This window comes from Babylonia areolata, chromosome 12, assembly GCF_041734735.1.
Source record: "Babylonia areolata isolate BAREFJ2019XMU chromosome 12, ASM4173473v1, whole genome shotgun sequence".
In the NCBI taxonomy this organism is placed as follows: domain Eukaryota; kingdom Metazoa; phylum Mollusca; class Gastropoda; order Neogastropoda; family Buccinidae; genus Babylonia; species Babylonia areolata.
The window spans coordinates 24938046-24952030 of NC_134887.1; the positions used below are offsets into that span (position 1 = coordinate 24938046).

The window sequence follows — 13985 nt, forward strand, 5'->3', positions numbered from 1 at the left end:
TTATTTATTGTTAACTTACTTTTTGTGTAAGTATGACTGGATATATATGTCTTATATATATCTTGCTAAGGTTTATTTGTTAACCAGCTGCTGTGGTGAAGTGGTTAGCGTCACGGACTGACGGCTGGGAGGACATGGGTTCGAATCCCAGTGGAGGTGGGTTTTTCGGCCAGCTCCTACCCAGAGTTGAGTGTGCTGTGGGCTTAAATGGGGAGACTGGGACCACACAGTCGAGTGTCATCCACTTCAAGAATGCGTCTTTGGGTGTGTTGCTTTAATTACCTGACCAACACTACAAGTGTCTGTATCTCTTGGGCCTGGTTAACGCTGGGATATCATTATGACAGGAAGCGTAGAGTACAGCCTTGTCACGCAGTCCCAAACCAAAATGGACCTCCATAGCAACATTGTCACCCTCCTCCTCCTTCATCATAATCAATATAAACAAAACAGTCAGAAAGTCTGTGGCCTTTGATGCCCTGCTCTCATGGTGATCTCAGTTTCCATGCCCCTCCACTTCCGTGCTTGGGGTGAGTCCTGTCAATGTTGTCACTGTCGGCAGATTCATGGGGGGCTGTTGTTTGAGGGACGTGGTGGCGGTCTCCACTCTGGGAGGGACACTCACTCAGTCTGGCTCCGCGACTAAGCCATTATTGTCGTTAGTAGGGGGCTTAGTAGGTGGTGTCCTGAGTATGTTGAATCAGAACAGGCACCACTGAACACCACCGAAGTGACTCAGCAGCAGTGCAGGGTCTCCTCTGGTGTGTGGCCTCCTGGCGACCTAACATCGATGGTTCCCTGCGGACTGCTGATGCTAGAACTGTGACAGATGAACACGGGTGTAGCCGTGTATGGGGGAATCTAAATAAGCAGCGTGGGAGAAATGCCACTGAAACGGTGCAGATGATGGAGCAGCAAAAAAAAAAAAAAAAAAAAAAGAACGGTTTATTTGTCAATTAAAATTTATTCTGATTCTGATTCTATATGTGAAAAGAGGTTTGAAGAAAGGAAATGAAAACCCATTCACTTGCATGCAAACAATACACACACAGGAACACCATCCCCTTCATGTGAAGACACTTACCTTTTCCTGGCCTTGCCCCATGGACAGGAACTTGAGCTTGTTGCTACCAAAGTTGATGCGTTCAGCAAGCTTCATGAGGTCAGAGGCAGGGTCAGAGCCAGGACTAAGAATGAAAACGATGGGTGAGGAGGGGGTACTCTGGTCAAAGACAGCTTCAAAACTGATGATGGGGGGAGTCACATACTTCTCACCCATGGCCTTTGTGACAAACTCCATGACAGCACGGTAGATACGATCCACACGGAAACAACGCAGCAGCATCAACTTTTGGAATTCAGACAGTTTGTCATTGTACTGCATGGGGAAAGGTTCAGATTCAGGAGTGTCATGGTCGAACCACTGCAAAGATAACATATCCATCTCTCAACCTAGGACTCAAACACAGAACTAAATTAAAACATAAAATCACATTGAGACATAAGTTCATGTGTGGTGCATATTCAAATAAAATAAAGTCAGACAGTTCAATGATTTTTCAAGAAGTCAATGTTTCCAAATGTTCATCAAAGTGGTGCTCTTTGATAATAATTTTGTATTTGTATTTGTATTTGTATAATTCACAAGTTTCAAAAAATAAAATCAACATCACAGCAAAGAATGATATGTTAACAAGACCCTGATCTAAACTTTTGTTTTCAACAATTTTTAAGCTGTGAGTATAATTCATAATGCAAAACAAACCATGCACATAGTACTTAACTCTTTAAAATGTGTGCAGTATCTTTTTTTTCCTCTGGTTTTGTTGTTACTGTTGTTACTTAAGTTGCTCAACAGAAAGGTAAGTACAGCAGCTAAGCTCACTATCAAAAGAAACTGGAGTTACATCTGTTATACACTTACTGCTTTCCAAACTTTCTCGTTTCGCTCCACGTCATCAAGAAGTGTTCCGAATACTTCAGAAAATTCCGTAGCCAAACGGGTGCAGTCCTCCCACCCCTCATCTGGCATCCAGCTGTATGGCTTGCGTCGCTTGCTCTTTTCCAGTGCTATGTTCCCCTAAAATATAGAAGAGCATAACATGCTGTGCAGACTTACCTGCCTGAATAATCAGTTCTAAATAGCTGCAGCCCCAATTTTCTGGAGTCAGACATGTTTGAGAAACATTAAATATGATTTGCTTTTTCCTTTTGCCTTGAAATATTTTTCACATATATCAATAACAATCATATAATCACTCTTTATTTATTCACTTTCCTAGTTATGACCAACCTGCTTATTATATCTTAATATCAATTATTAATAATTATTCTATCACTCTTTATTTATTCATGTTTACAATCATAGCTAATATGCATATTATTAATTCAATCACTCGTTCGTTACCCACATAAGTATATCCATAAAGAATATATACTATTCTCTGTGAATGAGTGTGCTTGTGTGTGCATGTGTGTGTGCATATATCTTTATATATATATATATCTGTGTGTGTGTGTGTGTGTTCATGGCATGTGTAATTTCCTTGGTAGTAGACAGCCTGTCCTTTTTTTCCCTTTACCTGGAAATCTAGTTAAAATAATTTGTAATTACAAGAAATAGAAAAAAAGGCAGAGAGAACAGAAACAGAACAGAACAGAAAATTAGAAACGAATAAAAGGAATAAAAGGGAAAATTAGTGAAAGAAGACAGAAAGGAAAGAAAGAAAGAGAAAAAGAATGAAAGAAAACTTTTTTTTTTAAAAGACAGACAGACAGAAAACTCAGCCATTATTCCGAACTTTTGTTTGAAACAATCATTTTCAGCACCAAGTCCAAAAATACATACCACAATGATAAATACTAACCACAACTGAGTATTTTTCATAAACAAATATGACAATAATGAATGATAAGCATCTGATGCAGACCATCAAATTTAACACATAGATACACTGATTTAAAAGATGTCAGATTATCCACAGAAATCTGAGACACTCTGTAGCTCTGTAGCAAATGACAACTTTGTGTACTTGCTATGAACCAAGTCACAGCTATATGCAGGTCTATCTACAGTCTTCTACAGCAAACTAAATACATAATATATTCAATATTTCCCAGTGGCAACAGACATACAACAGGTAATTCTGATCCCCTCCTTTGGCATAAAGTTGTCCCCAACAAACATCCTGTGATGAAGTAGTTTTATAATTTTATCTCTGTTATCATATTCTTCACTCTCGGTTTCTTAATTGCTGTCTATATGTGTGGTTGGTGTGTGATCTGGCCAGAATTATTTTACCTTGATGAAGAAGTCCAGCTCCTCCTGTCTGACATTGCCCTGGTCCTGCTCCAACTTAATTGTGATCTGGAAGGAGAAGAGCAGCTTGTGCTGCTCAAAGATACCTGCCCAAAACACCCCACACATCTTATCAAACAATGTGTGAGTCTCTGTGTGTGTGTGTGTGTGTGTGTGTGTGTGTGTTTGTGGACATTTGTATGTTCATATGTGCGTGTGTAGGGTGGGTGGTGTGGGGTGTGGTGGTGGGGGGTGGTGGTGTTCAAGACAGTATGTAAAAACATGTATGTTTCTGCTTGTGCGAAAGTGTGTGTGCACTGCATGTGTGTACCTCAATGTGCCTGGTTGTATGCTGTGTAGATATCACATGAAAAGCATCATTAGGTGCATACAGTTCAGCTCAGCAGCTCTTTGTTAGCTGTTCATGTGAGACAATGTCTGATGTCTTGAGTCATACCTGCCTTCTGCAATACAGAAACTGATCTTTGCAACTATGCATGTAAAGATTGTGTATGACAGTAACGTGTTCTGCTTTCTATCCAGAAAATGGAAACATACCTGTGCACCCATAGTTATAGATGTTGTGGGTTAGGGTATCCATAATATTGCGCAGTCGTTTTTGCAGGATAGAGTCAGGCATGGACTTTTTCAGGGACAGCTGAAAGACCTCCAGATAGGAGGACAAGGAGTACTGATACATGGTGTTCACCAGCGACATCTCTGCCAGTACGAAGAACAGGATGGCTCCCCGCTTAGCCGCTGGACGATATCCATCACGCAGCTTTTCAATGTCAACAGCTGTCTTGGCCCCAAGTTTCAACTTCTCTGACACCTTAAGGAAGCACAGACAGTGTGGTCAGATCTTTTTCCACATTTCAAGTATGCAGTGATATCAACTTGATATGTGCCATCTTTTGTCATGGCTAGCTCATAACATTAAAACCATCCAGTAAAGTTGAAACAGAACAAGCACAAAACAGCCCACATTTTTTCTGGTCAAGAAAGCTTTACTCTTATTACCAGTTATACAACTTCACCACAACACAGTGTTAGCTGCTTCTGATCTCTGGACAACTATATTTCTAAGTGTTTTAGTTCAAGTGTGAAAGACCAGTTGTAGCTGTGCTTGCACAGATGTGTACTATCACTATCAGTAACAGCACAAGAAATCCCTTTCACATATGAACACACTGTATAATGATGACATTCTTTAAATTTTAGAATTTTAGGGAGAACTAAGAGGAGTCTTAAATCACTGAGGAAGAATGTGGAGTGATATAGATGAGATTTGATTGAATCCTATGTAACATGCATGTACACATAATATGGTCAGATATTCTGTGACACTTGGAAACAACCATACCAACAATGAGACAGAGAGGGATGGATGTGATCAGATAGAGGGAGGGATGTGATCAGATAGAGGGATTATCAGACAGAGGGATGTGATCAGATAGAGGGAGGGATGTGATCAGATAGAGGGATTATCAGACAGAGGGATGTGATCAGATAGAGGGAGGGATGTGATCAGATAGAGGGATTATCAGACAGAGGGATGTGATCAGATTGAGGGAGGGATGTGATCAGATAGAGGGATTATCAGACAGAGGAATGTGATCAGATAGAGGGAGGGATGTGATCAGATAGATGGATTATCAGACAGAGGAATGTGATCAGAGGGAGGGATGTGATCAGATAGAGGGATTATCAGACAGAGGGATGTGATCAGAGGGAGGGATGTGATCAGATAGATGGAGGGATGTGATCAGACAGAGGGATTTGATCAGACAGAGGGATGTGATCAGATAGATGGATTATCAGACAGAGGGATGTGATCAGACAGAGGGATGTGATCAGACAGAGGGATGTGATCAGACAGAGGGATCAGACAGAGGGATGTGATCAGACAGAGGGATGTGATCAGACAGAGGGATCAGACAGAGGGATGTGATCAGACAGAGGGATGTGATCAGACAGAGGGATCAGACAGAGGGATGTGATCAGACAGAGGGATGTGATCAGACAGAGGGATCAGACAGAGGGATGTGATCAGACAGAGGGATCAGACAGAGGGATGTGATCAGAGGGAGGGAGGTGATCAGATAGAGGGATTATCAGACAGAGGGATGTGATCAGATAGAGGGAGGGATGTGATCAGATAGAGGGATTATCAGACAGAGGGATGTGATCAGATAGAGGGAGGGATGTGATCAGATAGAGGGATTATCAGACAGAGGGATGTGATCAGATAGAGGGAGGGATGTGATCAGATAGAGGGAGGGATGTGATCAGATAGAGGGGTTATCAGACAGAGGGATGTGATCAGATAGAGGGAGGGATGTGATCAGATAGAGGGATTATCAGACAGAGGGGTGTGATCAGAGAGAGGGAGGGATGTGATAAGATAGAGGGATTATCAGACAGAGGGATATGACCAGACAGAGGGATTATCAGACAGAGGGATGTGATCAGACAGAGGGATTATCAGACAGAGGGATGTGATCAGACAGGGGATTATCAGACAGAGGGATGTGATCAGACAGAGGGATTATCAGACAGAGGGTGTAATCAGACAGAGGGATTATCAGATAGAGGGATATGACCAGACAGAGGGAGGGATGTAATCAGACAGAGGGATTATCAGACAGAGGGATGTGATCAGACAGAGGGATTATCAGACAGAGGGTGTAATCAGACAGAGGGATTATCAGACAGTGGGAGGGATGTGATCAGACAGAGGGATTATCAGACAGACGGATGTGATCAGACAGAGGGATTATCAGACAGAGGGTGTAATCAGACAGAGGGATTATCAGACAGTGGGAGGCATGTGGTCAGACAGAGGGTTTATCAGACAGAGGGAGGGATGTGGTCAGACAGGGATTATCAGACAGAGGGAGGGATGTAATCAGACAGAGGGATTATCAGACAGAGGGAGGGATGTGATCAGAGGAAGGGAGGGATGTGATCAGACAGAGGGATTATCAGACAGAGGGAGGGATGTGATCAGACAGAGGGATTATCAGACAGAGGGAGGGATGTGATCAGACAGAGGGAGGGGTGCGATCAGACAGAGGGAGGGATGCGATCAGAGGAAGGGAGGGATGTGATCAGACAGAGGGATTATCAGACAGAGGGAGGGATGTGATCAGACAGAGGGAGGGATGCGATCAGACAGAGGGAGGGATGTGATCAGACAGTCAACCTCTGTGGCCTTGGTCTTGGTCTCCTCCAGGGTCTCAACCAGCTCCACGTTGTCCAGCATGTTGCCCTGGGACGTGGCCAGCTCCCTCAGCAGGGAGTCCTCCAGGTCCTTCAGCAGCTTCTTGTTCACACTGACAAGAAACACCATCCTTCTTGTTATCACAGACAACACACACAATCCTTCTTGTTCACACTGACAAGAAACACCATCCTTCTTGTTCACACTGACAAGAAACACCATCCTTCTTGTTCACACTGACAAGAAACACCATCCTTCTTGTTATCACTGACAACACACACAATCCTTCTTGTTATCACAGACAACACACATAATCCTTCTTGTTCACACTGACAAGAAACACCATCCTTCTTGTTATCACAGACAACACACACCATCCTTCTTGTTCACACTGACAAGAAACACCATCCTTCTTGTTATCACAGACAACACACACCATCCTTCTTGTTCACACTGACAAGAAACACCATCCTTCTTGTTATCACAGACAACACACACCATCCTTCTTGTTCACACTGACAAGAAACACCATCCTTCTTGTTATCACAGACAACACACACAATCCTTCTTGTTCACACTGACAAGAAACACCATCCTTCTTGTTATCACTGACAACACACACAATCCATCTTGTTCACACTGACAAGAAACACCATCCTTCTTGTTATCACTGACAACACACACAATCCTTCTTGTTATCACTGACAACACACACAATCCTTCTTCTTATCACAGACAACACACATAATCCTTCTTGTTCACACTGACAAGAAACACCATCCTTCTTGTTATCACAGACAACACACACCATCCTTCTTGTTCACACTGACAAGAAACACCATCCTTCTTGTTATCACTGACAACACACACAATCCTTCTTGTTATCACAGACAACACACATAATCCTTCTTGTTCACACTGACAAGAAACACCATCCTTCTTGTTATCACAGACAACACACACAATCCTTCTTGTTCACACTGACAAGAAACACCATCCTTCTTGTTATCACTGACAACACACACAATCCTTCTTGTTATCACAGACAACACACATAATCCTTCTTGTTCACACTGACAAGAAACACCATCCTTCTTGTTATCACAGACAACACACACCATCCTTCTTGTTCACACTGACAAGAAACACCATCCTTCTTGTTATCACTGACAACACACACAATCCTTCTTGTTATCACAGACAACACACATAATCCTTCTTGTTCACACTGACAAGAAACACCATCCTTCTTGTTATCACAGACAACACACACAATCCTTCTTGTTCACACTGACAAGAAACACCATCCTTCTTGTTATCACTGACAACACACACAATCCTTCTTGTTATCACAGACAACACACATAATCCTTCTTGTTCACACTGACAAGAAACACCATCCTTCTTGTTCACACTGACAACACACACCATCCTTCTTGTTCACACTGACAAGAAACACCATCCTTCTTGTTATCACTGACAACACACACAATCCTTCTTGTTATCACAGACAACACACATAATCCTTCTTGTTCACACTGAGAAGAAACACCATCCTTCTTGTTATCACAGACAACACACACCATCCTTCTTGTTCACACTGACAAGAAACACCATCCTTCTTGTTATCACAGACAACACACACCATCCTTCTTGTTCACACTGACAACACACACCATCCTTCTTGTTCACACTGACAAGAAACACCATCCTTCTTGTTATCACTGACAACACACACAATCCTTCTTGTTCACACTGACAACACACACCATCCTTCTTGTTCACACTGACAACACACACCATCCTTCTTGTTCACACTGACAAGAAACACCATCCTTCTTGTTCACACTGACAAGAAACACCATCCTTCTTGTTATCACTGACAACACACACAATCCTTCTTGTTATCACAGACAACACACATAATCCTTCTTGTTCACACTGACAAGAAACACCATCCTTCTTGTTATCACAGACAACACACACAATCCTTCTTGTTCACACTGACAAGAAACACCATCCTTCTTGTTATCACTGACAACACACACAATCCTTCTTGTTATCACAGACAACACACATAATCCTTCTTGTTATCACTGACAAGAAACACCATCCTTCTTGTTATCACAGACAACACACACAATCCTTCTTGTTCACACTGACAAGAAACACCATCCTTCTTGTTATCACTGACAACACACACAATCCTTCTTGTTATCACAGACAACACACATAATCCTTCTTGTTCACACTGACAAGAAACACCATCCTTCTTGTTCACACTGACAACACACACCATCCTTCTTGTTCACACTGACAAGAAACACCATCCTTCTTGTTATCACTGACAACACACACAATCCTTCTTGTTATCACAGACAACACACATAATCCTTCTTGTTCACACTGACAAGAAACACCATCCTTCTTGTTATCACAGACAACACACACCATCCTTCTTGTTCACACTGACAAGAAACACCATCCTTCTTGTTATCACAGACAACACACACCATCCTTCTTGTTCACACTGACAACACACACCATCCTTCTTGTTCACACTGACAACACACACCATCCTTCGTGTTCACACTGACAAGAAACACCATCCTTCTTGTTATCACTGACAACACACACAATCCTTCTTGTTATCACAGACAACACACATAATCCTTCTTGTTCACACTGACAAGAAACACCATCCTTCTTGTTATCACTGACAACACACACAATCCTTCTTGTTATCACTGACAACACACACAATCCTTCTTGTTATCACAGACAACACACACAATCCTTCTTGTTCACACTGACAACACACACCATCCTTTTTGTTATCACTGACAACACACACAATCCTTCTTGTTCACACTGACAACACACACCATCCTTCTTGTTCACACTGACAACACACACCATCCTTCTTGTTATCAATGACAACACACACAACCATTCTTGTTCACACTGACAACGCACACCACTTTTCTGGTTCACACTGACAACACACACCATCCTTCTTGTTATCACTGACAACACACACCATCCTTCTCGTTCACACTGACAACACACACAACCATTCTGGTTCACACTGACAAAACACATCATCCTTCTTGTTATCACTGACAACACACAACCCTTCTTGTTGACACTGACAACACACACAATCCTTCTTGTTGACACTGACAACGCACACCATCCTTCTTGTTATCACTGACAACACACAATCCTTCTTGTTGACACTGACAACGCACACCATCCTTCCTGTTATCACTGACAACACACAACCCTTCTTGTTGACACTGACAACACACACACACAATCCTTCTTGTTGACACTGACAACACACACACAATCCTTCCTGTTGACACTGACAACACACACACAACCCTTCTTGTTGACACTGACAACACACACAACCCTTCTTGTTGACACTGACAACACACACAACCCTTCTTGTTGACACTGACAACACACACAAAACTCTTCTTGTTCACACTAACAACACACACCATCCTTCTGGTTGACACTGACAACACATACCATCCTTGCTATCACTGGCTACACTAACACCACCCTTCTTGTTCACACTGACAAGACACACCTCTCTTCTTGTTCACACTGACAAGAAAACAACAAACCACCCTTCTCGTTACCACTGTCAACACACCCAACCCGTCTTGTTCACACTGACAACACACACACCACACTTCTTGTTCACACTGACAACACACACACCACCTTTCTTGTTATCACTGACAACACATTCCACCCTTCTGGTTCACATTGACAACACACACAATGCTTCCTGTTCACACTGACAACACACACACCACCTTTCTTGTTATCACTGACAACACACACCACCCTTCCTGTTCACACTGACAACACACACCACCCTTCCTGTTCACACTGACATCACACACCACCCTTCCTGTTCACACTGACATCACACACCACCCTTCCTGTTCACACTGACAACACACACCACCCTTCCTGTTCACACTGACATCACACACCACCCTTCCTGTTCACACTGACAACACACACCACCCTTCTGGTTCACACTGACAACACACACCACCCTTCTGGTTCACACTGACAGCAAACACCACCCTTCCTGTTCACACTGACAACACACACCACCCTTCTGGTTCACACTGACAACACACACCACCCTTCCGGTTCACACTGACAGCAAACACCACCCTTCCTGTTCACACTGACATCACACACCACCCTTCCTGTTCACACTGACATCACACACCACCCTTCCGGTTCACACTGACATCACACACCACCCTTCCTGTTCACACCCTTCCTGTTCACACTGACATCACACACCACCCTTCCTGTTCACACTGACAACACACCACCCTTCCTGTTCACACTGACAACACACACCACCCTTCCTGTTCACACTGACATCACACACCACCCTTCCTGTTCACACTGACATCACACACCACCCTTCCTGTTCACACTGACAACACACACCACCCTTCCTGTTCACACTGACATCACACACCACCCTTCTTGTGGAAATTTACAATTTATCTTACTAATTTAATCTGGTTTACTGTGTGGCATTCAACTTTTCTATTATGTTTTCAGAATTGGAATACTGACTGACCATTATGTGATTTTTGAACTGGTTGCTGCACAGAGCGAATGGTTGGACATTCCAATCAGAGCAACTGAACTGAAATCAACACAAACTTACCTGGTTTCCTGGATAAGTCTCTCACGCTGTTCCTCTAGCTCTTTGCGTTCATACTTGACAATGACGCTGAGCAGCTGGTCCTCCAGACCCTACATGACAATGCAATGAATCAGACATGCTCCTTTGCTCCACTCCAGTCATATGGCATCCATGTCACACACTGAAGCATTCAATGGAACAAATGTGAACCACATGACTGGAAAGGTTCCTTCATTTTTGTTTAATGAGCATACTTCCAACGTCTCTCTGGCGCATCAGCCAGCAAGACAAAGATTTCTGTCCTAAAACTTCATTCACACAGCCTTGACTGAGGGCGCTCTTGAACCAGAACAAAAATAATGTCGGAGGAAAGTAACACTGAAACTCAAACTATTTTCTCTGAAGCACAGCTATCTGAAGAGGGAAGGAAGGACAGGCATTTATAAAGTGTCATATTGAGCTGATAAAAGGTGGCCCCAAAGAACATTATGCTGCAAAGAGTATGAACAAGAAGCAACTGGTAGGACTGGTGACAGAGGGAAGACACCTTACCTTGAGAGTGACGGTGTAGTTGATGACCATGGACTTGCCAAAGACGTTGGGACCGTACTTGGGGTTGGCCAATTTGGTGTTGAGGTAGAGACGAAAGTTGGGGTCATAGTCCACTTCCTTGTCACCCAACACCACAAACTCTCTGCCCTGCCCCCCTGGCATGCAGTTTAATATCAATACAAATCTCATGGCTCATAATTCATCACAGACACTAACACATAAGAATAAATATAAAAATAAGAAATAATGAATAAATACAAAAATAAGAAATACAATGCCTAGTAAATATATCATATGAAAATAACATTTTTCACTTTGACTTCAGGACAAAAACATAAGCATACACACACAGAGAATCACAACTTTGAAATACTAAGATACATAAATATAAGATATATAGTGAAGTGATGGCCTAGAGGTAGAGGCCTAGGAAGTGAGAGAATATGAGCGTGCTGGTTCAAATCACGGCTCAGCTGCCGATATTTTCTCCCCCTCCACTAGACCTTGAATGGTGGTCATTCGGATGAGACAACAAACCGAGGTCCTGTGTGCACATGCACTTGGCGCAACTAAAAGAACCCATGGCAACAAAAGGGCTGTTCCTGGCAAAATTCTGTAAAAAAAAATCCACTTCAATAGGAAAAAAACAACTACACACAGGAGAAAATACAAAAAAAAAAAAGAAAAAAAAAAAGGGTGGCACTGTAGTGTAGCAACGCGCTCTCCCTGGGGACAGCAGCCCGAATTTCACACAGAGAAATCTGTTGTGATAAAAAGAAATGCAAATACAAATACCTGTTCTTCCAGTAAGCTGTGAACTGACCTTTGATGTTTTTCTCCAGAACATTGTCAATCACTGGGTCAATGTATTCATCCACATCTTGGAAGAGGAATGGGAAACCATATTTAATGGCCAGTTCCAACTGCTTAAGGAAATCCGGGTCATTGAATGTGCACACCTAAAAACAGAAAGATTACCTTAATCTATTTGTCAATGACAAATCAGAACTTCATGTAGCCCCTTCATGTGACATGAAAAGAAGGCTGGAAACATAACAATAAGCATTATGATGTGTTCTATATTCACAGGACACTGGAAATGGAATGAAATTATGACAACATACTGACAGCAACAGAGGTGTATTTTGACTTTCAGATGGCTGCAGTCAAAGCTCAATTAGTAGCAGGCCTCCTTCGGTCATGGCTGACCATGGACAGAGTATATCTGACCTAATGTCTAATTAGGCTGTCTGCTTGGACCAAGCAGTGTCGCCTGTGACTGTAGAGACCGATGCAAGAGAGACAGTCTCTGTCGCAGCGGTCACATGTGTAAGCTGATGCTGGTCTGTCGGCTGCCGTCCCTTTTCTGTGCGCTCACTTTTCTGCTGCAGCAGCTGACAGTTTGTCCTCACCAATCCGTAGCTGATTCTTGAGAGTGCTTCTCCAGCTGTTGCGGTCATCTGCAAGGTCCTCCCCGGACTCAGTGTTGATCTCATGTCACATTTGCAAACGTCTTTGTATCTCAGCTGTGGGCGGCCTTTGCTTCTCTGCCCCATGGTGAGCTCTCCATAAAGGATGTCTTCTGGGATGTGACCATCTTCCATGCAGCGAACATGGCCCAGCCAGCGCAGCTGACACTGTCTCAGCATGGTATACATGGTTGGGAGGCCAGCGCAAGTCAGGACTTCGGTGTTTGTCACCTTGTCTTGCCAGGAGATGCCGAGTATGCGCCGTAGGCTTCTCAGGTGGAAGGTATTGAGCCTTTTCTCCTGACAAGTATGTGTGGTCCACGCTTCACTGCCATACAGCAAGGTGCTGAGGATGTAGGCGTTGTATACAGCCATTTTTGTCTTTGTGGTGAGTTTGGGATTTGTCCACACTCTTTGTGTGAGTCGGGCTAGCGTTGTGGCTGCCTTCCCGATCCTCTTGTCGATCTCGTTGTCAAGGGAGAGGTTGTCAGTGATGGTGGACCCAAGGTAAGTGAATTGATGGATGGCTTCAAGCTCATAGTCATCAATGGTGGAGATGGCGTGTCTTGGCCTAGGATGTTTGTCTTCTTGAGACTGATGGTCAGACCAAAATCTGGCCTGGGAGAAGCGGTCCATTAGTGACCGCAAGTCCTGCTGGGTGTGGGTCATAACTGCGGCATCGTCAGCAAATAGCACATCTCTGATGAGGGCTTTGTGGACTTTTGTCCTTGCTCTGAGGCGGGC

The 13985-nt window shown here is 43.3% G+C and overlaps 1 protein-coding gene across 1 annotated transcript in view; it reads right to left on the minus strand.

The window, feature by feature from the left end:
• LOC143288467 (dynein axonemal heavy chain 10-like) overlaps window positions 1–13985 on the minus strand; it is a 180117-nt gene that overhangs the window by 43035 nt on the left and 123097 nt on the right. The window contains exons 61-68 of the mRNA XM_076596989.1: window positions 12596–12731; window positions 11773–11927; window positions 11242–11330; window positions 6504–6633; window positions 3857–4130; window positions 3302–3405; window positions 1925–2080; window positions 1085–1423 (exon numbers count right to left, since the gene is read on the minus strand). Of these exons, the coding sequence (XP_076453104.1) occupies window positions 1085–1423; window positions 1925–2080; window positions 3302–3405; window positions 3857–4130; window positions 6504–6633; window positions 11242–11330; window positions 11773–11927; window positions 12596–12731 (1383 nt within the window). The remainder of the gene's footprint in view (window positions 1–1084; window positions 1424–1924; window positions 2081–3301; window positions 3406–3856; window positions 4131–6503; window positions 6634–11241; window positions 11331–11772; window positions 11928–12595; window positions 12732–13985) is intronic.